Source organism: Carassius gibelio, chromosome A1 (genome assembly GCF_023724105.1).
Source record: "Carassius gibelio isolate Cgi1373 ecotype wild population from Czech Republic chromosome A1, carGib1.2-hapl.c, whole genome shotgun sequence".
NCBI lineage: Eukaryota > Metazoa > Chordata > Actinopteri > Cypriniformes > Cyprinidae > Carassius > Carassius gibelio.
The window spans coordinates 20,477,627-20,497,219 of NC_068371.1; the positions used below are offsets into that span (position 1 = coordinate 20,477,627).

The following is a 19,593-nucleotide window of genomic DNA, read 5'->3' on the forward strand; positions in this document are numbered from 1 at the left end:
TGGATGAAATTATGTACCAGATGATGATAACTTAAAACTCTTTGCAATTTTCTCTGAGAAACTCCTTTCTGATATTGCTCTACTATTTTTCACAGCAGCACTGGGGGAATTGGTGATCCTCTGTCCATCTTGACTTCTGAGAGGCACTTTATATACCCAGTCATGCTGCCAATTGAACTAATAAGTTGCAAATTGGTCCTCCAGCTGTTCCTTATATGTATATTTAATTGCTACCTTTCCCAACTTTTTTTGTAATGTTAGCTGTCATTAAATCCAAAATGAGCCAATATTTGGCATGATATTACAAAATGTCTCACTTTCAATATTTGATATGTTATCTATATTATATTGTGAATAAAATATGAGTTTATGAGATTTGTAAATTATTCCATTGCTTTTTTACCCACAATTTGCACTGTGTCCCAACTTCTTTGGAATCGGGTTTGTACAAAACGTTGTGTTACTAATCACAAAACCCATCATCGCATTACATTTATTGCATATGTACAGATTTATTACAAACTTTATTACAATTCTCTATAATAAAAAGTTTAAACTCCAAAGTTTAGATTCCAACGTGTGATACCTTCGGTAAATAGTGAATGCCAGACTGATGTTCACTAGAAAAACCCTCCTTCTGGAATGGGGCGTGTGTTTACGTCATCCCGTGCCACGCACTCGCAGACGTCGTCTACGAGCTCTAGGCTGGAGTAAAGGGCGGAGCGCAGAGCAGCCAGTGTCCAGTCTTATATTTCTGGCTGCTGTGGTCACTCACTGATTAAATGAACGGCACAATGGCTGCATCGTCGAACAGGATTATGCTGGGTCCCCTTGTAGCTGCTATCGACCAAGGCACGAGTTCTACACGTTTTCTGGTAAGTCGCATCTTGAGGACATGTCTTCGTGTTTTGGTTATAGACTGTATGGTTGTGGTGGAGCTTTAAGTGGCTCGCATACAGACAGACTGAGATTGGAGAGTCCTCCGTGCCCTTGCCAACATGTCCGGGTAACTGTTAAATATACCGGAGCCGGTTCAGTCATGCCGGTTGCTACCCACATGGATATATATCATATTCAGTTTCTGAATCTGCTCATTCGCACGAGGCTAATTGAACGTTAACCGATTCATTCTTTCTATTTCTATCTATTTGTATTTAGCCTTCATACATACGAGAAATGTGAAATCACTGTCAAATAATAGTCTGACTCACCTAATTAATATTAATATCTTTAACTTCAAACTATAGGCTAACATACACTACCAGGCAAAAGTTTATGAACAGTGAGATTTTTAATGTAAAAATTATCTTCTGTTCACCAAGCCTGCATTTATTTGATCCAAAACACAGCAAAAACAGTAACATTTTGAAATATTAGTACTATTTAAAATAACTTTTTATTTGAAAATATTGTACATTTTAATATTTATTCCTGTGATTTCAAAGCTATATTTTTAGCATAACATCTCCAGTCATATGATTCTTCAGAAATCATTCTAATATTCTGATTTTGCTGCTGTAAAAACTGTTGAAAACACCAGAGTAGATTTTTTCAGGTTTCTTTGATGAATAGAGAGTTCAGAAGAACAGCATTTATCTGAAATATAAATCTTTTGTAACATTATAAGTGCTTTATCATCGCTTTTTTTAAAGCATCCTCGCTAAATAACAGTATTAATTTCTATAATATATTTAAAAAATAATAATAATAATAAAAGAAATAAAGAAATAAATCATAGTGACTCCAAGCTTTTGAATGGAATAGTTTATAATGTTGCAAAAGCTTTTTATTTCAGATAAATGCTGATCTTTGGATCTTTCTATTCATCAAAGAATCCTGCAAGAAAATGTACTCAACTGTCTTAAATATTGATAATCAGCAAATCAGCATATTAGAATTACTTCTGAAGATCATGTGACACTGAAGCCTGGAGTAATGATGCTGAATATTCAGCTTTGATCACAGGAATTACATTTTAAATAGTAATAATATTTCAAAATGTTACTGTTTTTGCTGTACTTTGGATAAAATAAATGCAGGCTTGATGAGCAGAAGAGAATAATAATAATAATAATAAAAATGTAATACATCTTACTGTTCAAAAACTTTGACTGGTAGGTGTAGGCTGATTATTCTTATAGATTGAAATGCATGTGCTTTAGCCAGTATAAAGTGTATGAAAAGTGCTCTGAAAAAAGAGCAACAACAAAAATGTGAACTGATTGTCTGCCAGCAGGAGGCGCTGTGAGAGCAGCAGAACCAGCCGTTTCTCCAGTAACGGCTGTAATCATAGCAGTTCTTCTCCTAAAAGCTTCTTTGTCAGATAAAATGAAAATGCCATCGAAACTTTTCAGAAGACAGTCTAATCCCTTCAGAGATACATCATATAAACATCCATTTATATGATTTTGAAACGTGCAGTGCTCATGTTTATTCAGCTAACACACGTCACAAATAAATCAATGTTCTGTCTGAGAAACACGGGTAATGTATCAAAATACTGGAAAGGTGTTTAAAAATCATATCATCGTTATTAGAAAAAATATATATATCGGGATACATATTGATATCGAAATAATTCTATTTAATTCTATAATTCATATTCTAGTATTTGGCAGCAGAGCTATTCAAGCTTTAAGCTTTATTATTATTATGATTATTATTATTATATTTTTTTGTGTGTAAAATTATTATCAATGTAGTGGAGATCTGTTGGAACTCATTGTGTTATTTAAATGTTCTTACGAAGGTCTTAAGTTTAACTTCATAAAACCTGCAGAAACCCTGCTTGTGGTGCTCTGTTAGAAATGTCTCTATTGGCTAATGTGGACACTATGTGTTAGATCTGACAAGGTTGTGGCACTTATAGTGGACAACCCAATTTAATATCCTCTGTTTGTGCGTCCATCAGGAAGACAAAAATGTATAAAAGAATGTGTGTTTGTGTTAAATGTGTGTTGGTGTGCTTGTAATTCCAGGCCCTGACAAACATTCTTCATATTGTTAAAATGATGTGGCTAGAATTGTTACTCAAAAGAAGAGATCAGAATAAGGTCAAACAGTGTGATTAATGCCTTTGTAATTAATTGTTGGAAATTCCAGATTTCAACATCACCGACATTTCACTACAATACTGCTGAAATGCAGAGTTTTCCAGAAAGCAAGGTTAACTTACCGTTACATATACCCTGAACTCTCTGTTGATTAACCCAAACCTGTCTTTCTTGAGCTTTACTGGTTCAGTCAACTCAAAGCATTTTCAGTTAGCACAGAAGACATTCTCTACAGAGCAATGAATCGAATTGATGGTTGTGCAATAATTTGTCTTTTTTCAGTTTAATCTTTTAATCACTGAGAATAAATATGATATTGTTTGTTTCGTGCTAATTAAATACTAATAAATATCATATTTATTTTTATTATAGAAATACAGTAGAATACAATAGAAAACTGTGAACCATGATGTGAGGACAATAAAATATGATAAATATATTAGAATAAAATAAACATTACCTTGTTATAATGTTTAACATTATAATTATATTATTTATTATAACAATAAAATAAATATAATAACATATTAGAATATAATATTACCTTATGTAATACTTAATAGTGCTTTATAATTAACAAATCACACAACTAAATGATGTGTGTGTATATATATATATATATATATATATATATATATATATATATATATATATATATTGTAATCGCATAATATTATGCACAATAAGGCATAGTATACCCACTGGAGTCTCATCAATATGTCACGCCTTCACAGATACTGTTGCTCTGTGGGGTGGGGTTATCCACTTACTTACTCCCAAACATACCTGCGTACTGTATGTCACATAACCTGCTTTCTGGAATACCCCTTAGGTACTTCTCAGAGAAACACAACTCTTGAGTTTTTATATCTGATTTCTGTCTTTCTAATACTGTATGTTGAACAGGGGCAGATTGGAGGGAAAAACTGATAATTGACTCTTATTTCATCAAAAAACTTAAAGGTTTTTGATAACTTAAAAGTTCTCTGTTCTTTTATTTGTAGGTTTTCAATGCAAAAACAGCAGAGCTTCTCAGTCACCATCAGGTTGAGATTAAACAGAGCTTTCCCAAAGAGGGGTGAGTATTGTGTCCTTTGTATTGATTCACGCTGGTTCAATGGGGCAGTGCATTAAGCAATACAGTGAGAGTATAACTTGTGATTCAAATCACAAGTTCACTATTGGTTCATACTGTCACTCTGGATGAGCTGAATAGGATTTCTTCCATTCAAACTGATTGCAAAGATGTCAGCTGTGTTCAGTTATGCACAATGTGCTATATTTAAGAATCATGCGGATTTCATGTGGCAGGTTGGAGTGAGAACCAGGGTTATTTTAGAATCATTGAGATATTATTGTAGTTTTTATTAATATTTTGGATTTGTTAAATGTTCTGTTTTAATTCTAATTTTAATTAGAGTTGTAGTTGTTTTGTTGTGTTTTTCCACATCCCTTATTTTTTTAAATATGCAGTTTTTATTGTTTTTAATTTTATTTCAGTTTTAGTTATTTTAGTAGAACAAATTGAACTAAATGAAAATGTTGTAAAAAATAAAGTTTTTCTTTTCAGTTAAACTTTATTTTATTTTAAATAAATAAAAACTGGTATTAGTTAACTGTAACAACCCATTAAAAATGATTTATTGTCTTCCCTCAGTTGGGTGGAGGAGGATCCAAAAGAGATTCTTCAGTCTGTGTATGAGTGCATGGACAGAACCTGTGAGAAACTGACCCAGCTCAATATTGACATCTCGAACATAAAAGGTATTAAGAAGACAGCTTGTTATTTCTCCATTCAACTGTTATTACAAGCTCATGATTGTTTATTATTATTTCTTCACATGTTTTAATCTGTCTGCAGCTGTTGGTGTGACCAATCAGCGGGAAACCACTATTGTTTGGGACAAGGATACGGGAGAACCACTTTATAATGCTATAGGTAAATAACATTACAATCCTATCATATATGACCAGGGGTTGACTGGCAGTCTGGAGTAATGAAAGTTTTCTGGGTGGGCCACTGGACAATGTGGCTAGACGTCCCGTTGCTACACAGATGTAAAAAGAATGACCGATGATCATTCATTGGCCTAGGTAGTCAAGTCAAGTCACCTTTATTTATATAGAGTGTGTCAAAACAGCATTAGAATGTTAAACAGGAAAAACATGTTCTGATCAGTGTTAGGCAGTAACTAGTTACAGTAATAATAAGACTTTTTGCAGTAACTAGTAGTAATATTTCAGTAACAATATTATAGTTGCCATCCATAAAACAGCTTGTTACTTATTTACTTTTGATGCCTCAACCCATAATGATTTGAAATCCAACAACACAATAATTCCTAGTTTTTTTTTATATATATAATTTACATGACTCACACAGGCACATGAAGTCACCAGTTAATCAGGAAAGCTAGGAATATGGAAACGTTTACATTCAGGAGATGGAAATAATGCCATTGCACTGCTTTTTCTCAGGAGAAAAGGTGATCTGAAGTTGTGGCTTTATGGAAGTTGTGGTATTACCAGGGGTGCACATAAGTGGTCCAAAATTAAAAATGTGCTCTGTAATTAAGTTCTGACAGCGCATTCGTGTACCGACATGGTTGACAGATGTTAATGCACAAAAGTCTAGGCTATCCCGTTTCTGATTTTAAAGCACAATGCAAAACTGACATTTCTTTCATTGATGCACTACAATTGATTTTAAGTTTGAAAATGCAGAAAATTCATATTTAAAACAATTCATAATTTTAAGATAACTATTTAAAAATTATTGTATTTAATAATCCCTTTTAATTTTAAATAGTATTATCACTTTATTATTTAGTTGGTTATTTTATTTAAAAAATTATATAATCACTATTATTAATGTATTTATAGTATTATTTAATGTGTCACACTATATGCAGTGTGAGGACCAAACCAAATCTCCAGGTTCTTTCACGAGAACCAGGATGAAAAAATGATGTGCACCGCTGGGTATTGTACTCTGGCACTACAGTACATGGCTTGCTCACCCACATCCCTTTGTTCCTGATATCAATTTTATTACTATAATTAAAAATCTTATGAAAGTATTTTGATAAATAATTCATGAAATATAATCATATATGGGTAACAGAGAAATTATAGCTACAGTTAACTTCAAGCTACACATGACACTACAACACTTTGATTTAAAAGTCACCATCAGTCACCATTGAGTGTTTGTAATAACTTCTGACTGCGATCCAATGTAGATTTTGGTCAAATGATGAGACAGAAATATATTGTTAGTAACCTTTTAGAAGAATTTTATGGGGAAGAATGGAAGATACACAATTACACAACTTCTTTAGGGTGTGAAGAAAAAGTATTGTAACTAGTATTCTAACTAATTTATGTTGCCAAAAAGAAATGAGTAATAAATTACATTTATAATTGTTATTATAATTAAGTATATTTATAATGAATATTGAAAAAGTATTACTCAATCTGTGTGCGTACACATTCTGTGAACACAGAAGCCACATTATCACACAGAAGGATTTTATTTCAGACACTCGACTGACAATATTAAGTGAGTTTTTATTTAAAAACATGTTATTAAATGTTGTATTTTGTTGGAAAAGAGGTTCATAAATGCTTCTCATGTTTGGCATATGTTGCTTTTTCCAATGCACATTATAAACAGTGTTGGGTAATTTACTTTCGAAAATTAATGAATTATTATGACTAATTACATCATTAATATTGTATTTAAATGACTAATTACTCTGTCTGAAGAGTAACTAATTTACTCAATAAGTAACTTAATTATTCAAATCGCTAATTAGGCTACATCTTAAAATCCCTATAAACCTTAATAGAAATTAAACTTTCAATTTGAGTCAAACATAGAATAGTTTAGCCTTTTAGCTTTAAACAACTGTAATACTTAAACATTTTTATAAAAATGTAGCCTTCTTTGGTAAATAAATAGAAATACTCTGAATAACAACATATCTGAATAACAAAAAGCTTAAGAAAAGTTCAGTTTGGCAAGAAAAGCCAGTAAAATCCAGGTTTATGTAAAAATTACACACTAATGTAGATAAGAATAAATGACATAAATGGCCATTGCATTCATAAGATCAACATGATCATGTGTGATTTGTTGTAAGACAGCAGCGCTGTACAAATGCGCCTGTCTCTGGCTCAGCGCCAGCCAAAGCGCGAGCGCAGATTTGAATTTAGCAGCTGATTGCTTTGCCGCACTGAACGATCTAATCACACTGGTGTGATTGTATCATATCCAAAAAATAATATTTGGCTATTTTTGTTGTTTGTAAGCTGCATTTCTGAGGGGGCACGCTCCTCCTCACTTTGAATGGACATGACGCCTCTGAAGTTAATGTCAGTTAATTTCTATATAACGTTAGCTCTAATTTATTATTATTGCAATTTTATCTTTAGATGGTTTAGACAGATTTCAAGTTCAATGTTGATTTTAGAAGTGTTGAAATGATTTACTGTATGTAACGCAAGTACTTTGTAAATAACTGTAATTTAATTACCTAAAAACGAGCAGTAATCCCTTACTTTACTTTTTCAGTGGAAAAGTAAATTAATTTAGCAACTCAAACTTGCAGTGCTTTCAGATGGAGCAGCATTTACTGCTGATTGCAGGGCCATGCTGCACTGTAAAGCTGTGCTTAACAGCCTTCCAGATTTCATAATCACACTAAACCATATGATTTAATCATGATTTCAATTTGATTTTGATTAATTGTCCAGCCCTACTTAAGACATATCAGACTCTGCAAACATGCATACTCCTCAAGATGGGTATTTTGACATAAAACTTGTGTATTTGACTATTCTAGTGTATTAATGCACGAAAGAAAATGTCTCCAGTTACTGTCGTAACCTCTGTGGGAACTCCTCCACATCTCAGAAATCTTATAGGATAGCACCAGTTAAAAATAACTGGCCAGTTGTAAATACTGAGAAGTCTGCGGAAAGTATTTAATGCGTAGAGAGCGACAATTCCCTTAGAATCTAAGACTGAATACAAAAAAAAAAACAGATCGAGCAGTGTGCATGGTGATCTTCGCAATGTCTCGTTCCCACTCTCAGGGAACCAAGGTTACGACAGAAACCGAATACATTCCTCTTCGAGAGTTCACTCTACATTGATAAGCATTCACAGTGGGAACACTATTCTTCTGTGAGCTCGGCAAAGATCACACCAAGCATGGAGTAGAACAACATACAATTCCTAACCAATAGTGATGCCATTAATGAAGCCTGCAGCTGGTAGGCAGAGCTAGAGCAGTGAAATCAAGGAATACAAAATTAACATATCTGGCCAGAATAAACAGTGTCAACAGTTATACACAGTAACAAACAATTGAATGCATTGCAATTAAAAAGAATAGTGAGGTTAGTGACTCAACAAAACCACTTGAGATGCCATTGATGTCACATCCAACTTGTAAAACCTGGCGAAAGTATTCTGTGAAGACCAGCCAGCTGCATGGCATATATCCCAAATATATGTCCCTTTAGACCAGGCCCATGAAGAGTCAATAGAGTCATGTCCAGCCTCGGCATGGGCCAGGCCCAGGCGGGCGATGCCATGCTCGTGGGTGTCCAGCGGACTGTTGGAGCCTGCACAGATCCTCCAGAACATAGCCATCAGATGCTGAAGAGACGATCATTTCTTATGTTGCATCTTCAGAAGTGGCAGCAGAATGGCAGACAATGTGAAGGAGAATATTCAGAGGCAATTATCGCTCTCGCCGCATTTATACTGCTTGCTAGTATTTGCATGCGACTGCATAGATTAGCGACAATTGGCCAGTTTATTGAACTGACATAATCCTATAAGGTTTCAGGATTTTGGTGAAGGAGAGGAGTTCATACTGCGAATGCTTCGCAATGTAGAGGGAATGCTTAAAAGGGAACTAAAGGAATCACACGTTTTCAGGTGCGTCTGACATCAGAGCACAAGACAGCAAGGAGTTGTTTTCTGGCACTTATTGCACTTAATAACTCTTTTTAACGTCAAGCAAGGCACATCACATGCCAAGTGTATTCTCTGCTATATGCATTGACCTACAATTTTGACTTTTTGCAATCTTTTGAAGTAGCCTATCTACATTTGAGATATTTTGATAATTTCAATATATTGTGCAGTTGTAACTGTTCCACAGGAGATGAGAGTTTTGAGCAGAGACTGTCAAGCTCCAAAAATAACAAATATAACCAGGAGAAAGACACCAAAAAGACAGTCCACATGACTTCTGCACTATATTCACCATATAATCTAAAAATTCTGAGGCCATAAAAGTGCATTTTGTTTTATGGGTGGATTTTATGGTGTAAATTGACTTTAGCAACCCTGTATAAAAAAAAGCTGTGTACAAGTTCTTCTATTTGCCATGACACCAGGAAAGAATGGGCAAATTATTAATTTAAAGAAATGTCAATCATTCATGTTAATAAGCAAAAAAAAAAAAAAAAACTTTATTTCAAACAAATGCTCTGCTCATAATGTGCCAGTGTGTTATGATGTGGTGTATTGGGGATCAGGTGTGGTGGGCTGCTCTATGCCAGAAGATCTAGGGAAACTTTTTACTCCAAGTCCACCCCTGTTGATTAGTAGTCATATCTACTGCTTTACATTCCAGAATCAAATAACCAAATAATTCCTTATTTGTTTGGACGTGTTTAAGTTTGGCTTGATCTGCGGACCCAGTCAACAGTAGAAAGGCTGATCAACAAAACTCCAGGCAGAAACAAAAACCACCTCAAGGTGAGAGTGATGGTGTCTCCTTGTAAACCTGAGCAGTTATATACAAAATCCATTATTATGTTATTTTTTTTTTTCAATATGTCTGACAATAAGTCTTTTTTAAAAGGATCATATGATATAAAATATAATTATTTTGTGTATTAGGTGTAACCAAATATGTTGGCATGCTTTAATGTTAAAAAAAACACATTATTTTTCATGTACTGTACATTATTGTAGGTCCTCTATGCCCCACCTCTCTTATTTTCTACCAATTCACTCCTTTCCGACAAGCGCAGTCTGCTCTGATTGGCCAACTGACCCAGTGCATTGTGTTTGGCTGAACACAGCAAGTGTTCGTCGGAAATGTAACACCCCTTTCCATAATCGCGGGCTTCATTTTAAAAAATAAATTTAAAGACAGTTAATAACGTCCTTAGTTTTACCATCAGTTCAAGCCCGAAAGGGGAACAGAGTGGTGTGACAGACACAGTGATGAAGCTTGTATGTGTTTGCAGAACACAAGCTACAGACGGTTAATGATTCCTAAATGCATCTACTTTCAGAAGGCCAAATAAAGTGCTTTTGCTTTTGCCTAGATACACACAGTATCTCCCTGATATGGCTGCTTCAACACTAACTCCGGTTACTGAAACTACACCTTCTTTCTTTGTGTGAACATTTGGACGGCATTACGCAAATATTTCCACACAGTGATGTAGACATGTGGGGGCGTGTTTAAATGTGCCTTTTCAGGGGGGCGTGGTGTGCGTGGCGAGACTGAGTCTTAACTTTGATAACGAATATCTCTTTGGTTTTTAGACTTTAGTCTTCAGAGATCTTATCTATGCACAATCAGCTTGTAACACTCCAAAGAGAAAGGAAAACTTGAAATCGCATCATATGACCCCTTGAAAGTCCCCATGAAATCAAATAGGAAGTTTTGGCTTAAGTCTGGCTATGTTAGCCCTCCCCCTGATTTCTTATTTCAAACAGAAATATATCAAAACATCAGAAAAATTACACTTATCAAGACACTTTACACAAGGTTGGCAAAACGGAATAATATTTGTTACTTCTCTTGCTTCATACAGCACAAGACTGGCCTACCCATCAGCACATACTTCAGTGCAGTGAAGTTACGCTGGCTGATGGATAATGTGGAAAAGGTCCATGAAGCTGTGCTCTCTCACAGGGCCATGTTTGGAACAGTGGACTCTTGGCTTATCTGGGTAAGAACAGTGGCATTGAGGTTTCTCTTATGCATTTATATAGTGTTTGTGTACATGGTAAAAGAAGAAATCTGTGCATGGCTTGGGGGCAATATACTCCAAAATAAACTCAAGCACTTGGTCATGGATTGATTTCAAATCTTCTAATCCAGTGGTTCTTAACCAGGGAACCACTGCTCTAATCAGTATGAAGTGATCATCATGTCAATATTTTGACTAGTTTAAATAATCCGTGATAAAACCTAACTTTCAGTGCCTGACTGGGGGGAAGAAGGGAGGTGTTCATTGCACAGATGTAACCAATGCCAGCCGAACAATGCTCTTCAATATTCATACAATGGACTGGGATCCAGAGCTCTGCAAGTATGTACAAATTTTCATACAAACAGTTTTATATGAATCTTTCTGGACCAATGCTTATTTACATACGCAAAAGTCAAAATGGATACTCCACCCAAAAAAATTTAAGACTTTGTTTCATAAACTGGGCTTATTTGGACTACCATTATATTTGTTTTGTTACATCTGAAGAATGTAAGTCATACATTTGGATAAAATTATCAGGCTATTTTCAATTTGGATATGGAGTATCCATTTTTATGACTGGAATACACTTTTAAAATCTACTCTACACATTAAACACTTTATTTTGGCCAAAGTTGTGTAGTGTATTCCAGTCTTTAATGTTTTTAAATATATATTTACAACAAATATTTTCTTATTCTTTAACAGATATTTTGATATACCAATGGAAATTCTGCCAAAAGTGAGAAGTTCTTCAGAGATTTATGGTTTAATGGTAAGTGTTTGACCCAAAAGAGAGAACTACTTTCTGTTCTTTTGTTACATAATTCACGGGTAGGATTCTGTTGTAGTAAATTGTCACATTGGTGTTAATGTGTCCTATTCAGGGTGCATTATAAGCATTTCTTTGAATGCAGGGCAAGAGAGAAATGATCTTTGCTCCAGAGCAGTGCATGTCAAAGAGTAACTGTTTATTCTTTAACTGAACATACAAAAAAACCCACAAGCCCCAATAACATATTCCATCCAAAGTTGAATTTTGCTGTGAAGCAGTCATTTTAGTGTGTCTTTTTTTATCATGATTATATTTTGTGTCCTGTGATCTCTTCGGGCTGACTGATAGAAAATCAGCTCTAAACTGGTGAGTATCTCTAGTTGTCCACACTGTCATGTCTTGGCAAACTGCTGTGTCATGTTATCACAGAAATTGGTGCATTTCCAATATTTCAGATTTTGGTTGTAAGTGCATTTTATATATTCCTGAGATAAGGTCTTATTGGAAATGTACTTGGTGGGGATCTTGTCATTGTTTTCCATTGTGTTTTGGCTTAAAACCTGATGCACTGCCTGTCCTTCAGTTCTTGAACTTTTTTCATTTAGTTTTATGGCTATGTTCCTCTTCTTTGTTACCTTTTTATTCACTGTGGTTGAGGCCACACCATCTTGAGTTGCAGTGATGAAAATAAAGCAGCTTTTTAACATATTTGGAGAGTCACTGATTCTTCTTTTTTTGTGGAGTATGTTTAGAACAGAAAGTGCTTGCAGCACAGAGCAGCAGATGATTTGCCAAACATTATCATGTTCACTAAAGTTTTCAATTTTATGATTATTAATCTGACTCAAGTTTTTAAGTTCTGACTAAGCAGGGGGCTGTATAATGCATGTTTATTATTATATTAATTTGTATATTATTAAATTATTCCCCTAATGTTTTACTTTTTTAATATTACATTTTTCTTACAGAAATCTGGCCCTTTAACTGGTATCCCCATATCAGGGGTAAGATTATTATTAGAAAGATTACTTTTTTTTTTTTTTTGCCTTGTTCTTATTTGGCTAATGTCTCTTAAAATAAAGTATAATATATTGTGTCATTAATTATTTACAGTTAAATTGACCATAATGCATATAAAGTATAATATCTTCAGATTCTCCAAATTAACACTTTTCCTTTAAAGTAACTTTACATTTGTTTACAGTGTCTTGGGGACCAATCTGCTGCCCTGGTGGGACAGATGTGCTTCAAGGACGGACAAGCCAAAAATACGTATGATTTTGTTTCGTTAATTGTTTTTTCAGTTCATATGCAGTAGTATCACTGCGCAGATTCTACTCTGTAAAAAGTAAAAATAAACTGTAAAAAATATGGTAGCAACAGCAGACCTAAATTCACAATTAACTGATTTAATGTTAATATACCAACTTATTGAAGTACTAATATCTGTTTTGTACCATTGTAATACACTGATAACCACCAAAAATAATGAGAAAGTCACATGATGTATCAAAGCACATCACAAATATCTTTTCCACAAGCTGAGGGCAATACTTATAAACAGAAGGTGCACAGTGTCATTCACATAAATACTAAACATCATCACGGTAACACACACGATGCTGAAATAATATAATTAATATAAATTTAACAATGATAAATGCAAGGTAAAACCCTAATGTACACAATGGATAAGAAAAACTAATTAAAAAAAGAGTTATAAAATAAAAATCAAATATGAAGTGTCTGCAGGGAATTCTGGGACTGTCATCTGTGTTTTTTTCACTGTCAATTATACAATAACGTTTTCTCTTTAAAAAAAAAAAAAATTTAATAGTATTTTACTGTAAAATTACATTCAATGTAATTACAGTTATTCACTGTATATGGAATGGAAACTTACAGTTAACCAATTAACAGGGTTTTATTTTGTCATTTTTACAGACTTTTACTGTTAAAAACTTAAAATCACGGTAATTTTTCTTGTTAGAATAGCCTTGTTTGTCAACATGTAAGAATGTGTTCTTAGACTATAGGAAGATATTGTGATTTGTATATCTGCTCAAAATGTGTAACTTGTATGTTTTTTATTTACAGATATGGGACTGGTTGTTTCCTGCTTAAGAATGTAGGGACTAAGGTATTTGACATGAATATAGCTTAAAAAAAATATGTATATATTATATAAAATGTTAATTTTTTTTTATCTATATTGTTTTTTTGTTTTTCATATCTTTATCTTCATCTTCATCTTTCATATAAGCCTGTGATGTCGGACCATGGACTCCTGACAACAGTCGCATATAAACTAGGGCGTGACAAGCCTGCCTGCTATGCACTAGAGGTAATGTTGTTGAATGTGGACATTGTTTATTACATATCATGCTCCTGGCAGAGTATTTCTTACCAAAGCAATGTACATGCTTTGTTTATGTGGCAGCTATTTCATTCCACATCTCAAAAACTTGAAAAGTCAATTCATTTCTCATAATTAATGAGTGATGTCGCCAATCCTTCACCCTTGCTGAACTGGAGTTTTTCTTTTCTAGGGTTCTGTTGCCATTGCAGGGGCAGTTGTGCGTTGGCTAAAGGATAATCTTGGAATTATCCAAACCTCTACAGAACTTGGTGTGTTTGTGTAAAAGGTTATACTTATATTTATACCCTGATACAAGAGCGTAACCCAGTTTTGGAATATTTCATTTGAAACATTTAAATTCTCACCCCAGAGCAACTAGCTGCTGACGTTGGCACATCATATGGCTGTTATTTTGTCCCTGCATTCTCTGGATTATATGCGCCATACTGGGAGCCAAGTGCTAGAGGGTGAGTTACTGATACATCCATATGAATGATAATTTTCCATTGATGTAAGCGATGTAGAAAACACTTAAGCCTGAGAAAACTGAGAAGTTTTATAAGAAGCAAAAATATTTCTGTTTGTGAATTTCATAATGAGTTTATTATGTGAAGTCCAGTTGCAATTTTTGTGTTATTACCTGTGAAATGTACAACGTTGAACCTCTGTTTCTTGCTTGCAACAGAATCATCTGCGGTCTAACACAGTTCACCAATAGGAGTCATTTGGCTTTCGCAGCACTTGAAGCTGTCTGCTTCCAGACACGAGAGGTATCCCTCCATTAATTGCCATCGGCATGATTATACTGTACATTCTTATTACATGGCTCTCTGGAATAATTGATTCTGAAAATTAACTGTTGTTAAAGGAAATGTTTCTGTGTCCTACATGGCATCTTTGGTCTCTGCAAACGAATACATAATTTCAACTCAAATGTTTATTTCTTGTCTATTTTAATAGATGTGTAAAGAAATGTAGGATGCTAAAGAATGCTCAAATTTATTTCAGATTCTGGATGCAATGAACCAGGACAGTGGTATTCATCTGTCCCAGCTCCAGGTTGATGGAGGCATGACGTCTAACCGGTTACTGATGCAGCTGCAGGCCGACATACTGTGTATCCCAGTTGGTAAGATGCACATGTTCATTTTGTAAGTCTTTATATGTACTGGTATAAATGTAATTCTACTGATGTTTGCAGATGGGCAGATATAATAAGTATTTATTTACAGTAAAGCCGTCCATGCCTGAGACCACAGCTCTGGGTGCTGCTATGGCAGCAGGAGCAGCTGAAGGAGTCAGTGTGTGGAGCCTAAACCCAGAAGATCTCACAGAGGTCACGTCAGAAAGATTTGAACCTCAGATCAACCCAGAGGGTAAAGGAATCGAAAGTGCATTCATAACTAATGGAACTTGTATTTAAACTAATGTAAGTTTTCTAGTTGCAGATGAAACTTGACAGTTTATTTTTTCTCTGCGCAGAGAGTGAACTTCGATATGCTCGCTGGAAGAAAGCTGTTCAGAGGGCTATGAACTGGGAAACCACAGAACCAGTCAGCAATGGAAATGGTGTGTTTTTGTTGTTGTTGTTGTTGTTTATTTGACAGTTGGGTCTCTAATCAGAGAGAAACACCTTATACAAATGCAATAAATAACAAAATCAGGAAATAGTTACTGGTATATGTAAGTATATGTTCTTGTTTTATATTTAAATTAGTAAAAAATAATAACATTACAAATTTTTTTTTTATTTGAAAATGAAAATCTTTTTGCTCAAATTTGTTTGTCAGGCTAACAATTTTCTCCTAACGTGTTCCCTGGGAGATAAATATATTCAACCAGGCCCTCAAAAGTAGTCAAAGAATGATGTAGGTTTGCAGTAATCAATAACCCCAGAGGTATTGACCCAGAATGACCAAAGTCAGGGGAAATGGTTGTTTTGCAAGATTTTTACAGAGTTACAAAGTCCTGTTTCTGGAGATTAACTTTTCTGCGAAGTTATTGATTGTCTGGTTCAGGTAGAACTAAACTCTGAAGTAAATGTCCAGGAGCAGGATAACGTTTTTGTTGGTTTGACAAAATCAGTAGTTACTTAATTGTCGCACTTGTTCTCTCTTTCTTTCCACTGTCTTGTGTGACATGGACCTGTGTTTCTGGACAACCAACAGAGGAGACTAGTATCTTCAGTAGTGTTCCCTTGGGCTTTTACATTCTGGGTAGCATGTTTATGTTAATTGGAGCAAAGTACATTGCAGGTCAGTGTGAGAGCGAGTGTATGAGAGATATCTAAAGAGATAGATGCATGTTTATGTATGTGTCCCCTCCTTAAAGTCCATCAGCTTGAGAGAGAGTGGTGAACGTGAGTGTACTCGTAGGATAACCACCACACATTAGTTTTCTTCCAGTAGATGTCTTGAAGTATGTGTGAATGAATGGTGTAGAATAGCTTTTCATGTGAGTCTGTAAGGAGGAAATTATGGAACAGGTCCTGTTCATGTGCGATGGGATATACTTTTTTGTGAATTGGTTGGGACAAAAGGTACCTGTTCTAAGAATCTCCCTGTCTGTCCCAAACTTGCTTTTGCTGTCACCTCTATTCAGTCTTGGTTTTCGCTTGTTCACGGTCTCTTTTCTTCTCTTCTCATCCAGTGTCACGCTATCTTTTAAACATTTGTGTGCATGTTGAAAACCACTCTGCTCATCGGTTGAGCAAACATTTAGTTTTTGCGGTTTTAACATTTCCTTTTTTTCCCTCTCACTAAAGCAGGGCAGAAGTAGACTTGAACCTGCATTTCAGAAGATGGAAGATGAAGTCATTAGAAGGCCCATGGCTTACCCCTTCGAACTCAAGATGTGCTATAGTGGCCTTGACAAAAGACATTCCATTGAAACCGTTGTTACTGCTTTCTGCAGACATGGTACCTCAAAATGTTAAATTAAGACCTGTCTGGCCATGTAGCAGAAAGTTTTATTGACCATATCTGGTATGAGGACATCTTGATCTTTCATGTCCTCATTACTGTACAGTAGTTTCCCCAAACTGTTCTCTAGAAGGAGCTCCATACTTTCACACTGAAGCTGCTGTGGCTTTGTGTTTCTGGTATTTTTCATGTACAGTACATTCTAATGGAATTGTCAATGATAATAATCAACTCTCAGCTGTGCAAATCAGTCATTGTCCAATGTTATTTTATTTTTGAATGGCACTAACAGTCACAGACATCCAAAGGCATGGGTCTGTGTATGGTGGTTAAGATTTAGTCTGAAGTTTGAAAGAGCAAGACGTACTATTAGTACAATATAATTACTTCTCAAACCTATTCAGGACAGTTTTAGTGCACTTTATTAAGTATTATGCTGTTATGTGTAACAGCAAAGGATCTCCACATAATCTCATGTACATAATGTTGTGATGTTTTTCCTCTTTTACAACTTCATATGCCTTTTGGAAATGGTTATTTTGTATGTAAAAAATATTGTTTAGAAATCAACTAGTCCAAAACACTGTGTTCCTGCTGATAGAAAGTGCTCTACTGCATAGCTTCTGCCTCCTATGAGAGAGACCATGAAACAAGATGTCACTTGAGCAGTATTGAGTCAACATCTCAACAATTACTGACGATGTCTGGAAATATATTTGAACAAACTTATCAACTTATTTCTTATCAACTGTAGCGCACTTAAATTAAATTGTCACTGTAATTGAATCTCTTAAATTGTGCATGTAAATGACATTACTGTGCAGCCCAAGGAAGCAATGATGTTAAAATCTTAAATTAATTTGATCTAAGTGTTTCCTTTCAGTACCCTTTCTGTTTAAATAACTAACTTGAAAGAAAACAGTTGGCACCTGATTTTCTATCATATTTGATGTCTGTGTTAATGAAGTTTCATGACAATGAAGAATATATGAACAGATGTAAACAGATTATATTTTTATTATTTGCTAAATTTTTAATGATACAATTGCAATATAGCAATCTTCTTTCAAAGAACAATTAGCATTTTAAAAAGCGGTTTCATGAGAAGCATTTGCATAATGTAGTACTCTGAATGGTACTTAATTTATTTTTGTCTTTGATTTGTCCATGAATACTTGAAATGCAAAAATTATGTTAAAAAAAAAACATAAAAAAAGGAGCCAGTATTAAACAGTGATTTGTTTTCTTCGTGGTATGTGCCTTTAATTGTTGAGCATTTAAAATTAAGATATCAAAATTCATACACAAGTTACATCTGGGTTGTAGATGTTAGTGAGTGATTATGTGATGTTCATTAGCACATCTTTATGCATTTCAGTTCTTTCCCCAGGATTCAAAGTACGTTTTCATCATTTAATTTTCCATTTCTACACTTTTAGTACTTAGTACTGTCTTGAAATTGCTTCTGGGAATTAAATGAAAAGTATGTTTAGTCTGTCAACATGCCGGATTTATCAAGAAACAGTCTGATAAGATGGACCAAAGTGGTGGACTTTGTATATTTATACACGCACAGAGCTGGGTAGTAACTGATTACATGTAATCTGGATTACGTAATTAGATTCCAAAAATTAGGTAGTTGAAATAAGATTTTAAAATACTCTTAATCGGACTACAGTTACTTTTTTATTGATTTCATGATTACATATTGACACAACAGCAATACATCATTCATAATTTATTGATTCTCCCTAATTTCTATTTTTCATCTTTTGAATGTTCCTTTCTAAAACAGCCTAATATACATTCAGTAAGTCCTCCAGTTTTCTGGACATTATTAACACAAAGACCATCACTAGTCAGGTGGATGTAATTAAACAAATTTGAGAGGCCACTCAGCATAATTTCAGTTTTAAGAAGAGGTTTCTCATCTCAACATTTTAACAATGCATCAACTATTGATGAACACATTAATGTTCATTCACTGTCTTGGGAAGACTTTTGTCTTTTAAACACATTAAAATGCACAAATTCACGTAACGGTTCTTAACTACATTTAATGCAGGGATTGGGATTCACAAACGTTTTTTTGTCAGCAAAACCTCTTTCGCCCAATCTATTTAGTTGGACTACCCCTGAGATTTAAGGTAATATTTATGCATTTAGCAGAAATTTTTTTCATGCATTTAGCAGACGCTTTTATCCAAAGCGACTTACAGTGCATTCAGGCATACAGTTTTTACCTAACATGTTTTCCCTGGGAAATGATGATTTTAATTACATTTTCCGCCATTATATTACTGTTTTACGAGTCAGCGATAAAGACTGAAACAAATGCACTGAGCAAATCAACAGATGAAAGGATAGTAGGACAAAGATGTGGTTTTTCAATTTAATGTTTTATTGTGAATATGAGATTAATCTGAAGAAAGAATGCAGGTAATCACAATCGCTCAGTAATCTATCTCA

General features: G+C 34.5%; 1 protein-coding gene across 5 annotated transcripts; it reads left to right on the forward strand.

Moving 5' to 3' along the window:
* The first annotated feature begins 706 nt into the window (after positions 1-706).
* On the forward strand, positions 707-18,369 carry LOC128015315 (glycerol kinase). Of its 5 annotated transcripts, none has more exons than XM_052599042.1 (21): positions 707-875; positions 4,058-4,131; positions 4,711-4,817; positions 4,915-4,992; positions 9,755-9,834; positions 10,908-11,045; positions 11,299-11,408; positions 11,778-11,844; positions 12,193-12,210; positions 12,813-12,848; positions 13,049-13,116; positions 13,942-13,984; positions 14,108-14,188; positions 14,394-14,472; positions 14,574-14,670; positions 14,889-14,973; positions 15,212-15,332; positions 15,436-15,579; positions 15,686-15,772; positions 16,372-16,458; positions 16,968-18,369. In XM_052599042.1, the coding sequence occupies exons 1-21, from the start codon at positions 783-785 to the stop codon at positions 16,979-16,981; spliced, it is 1,707 nt and encodes a 568-aa protein (XP_052455002.1). In that variant the 5' UTR covers positions 707-782; the 3' UTR covers positions 16,982-18,369. The 5 variants fall into 5 exon arrangements, with proteins under 5 accessions (XP_052455002.1, XP_052455010.1, XP_052455028.1 ...); XM_052599050.1 differs by having other exon boundaries at positions 16,971-18,369; XM_052599068.1 differs by lacking the exon at positions 16,372-16,458.
* Positions 18,370-19,593: the final 1,224 nt, after the last annotated feature.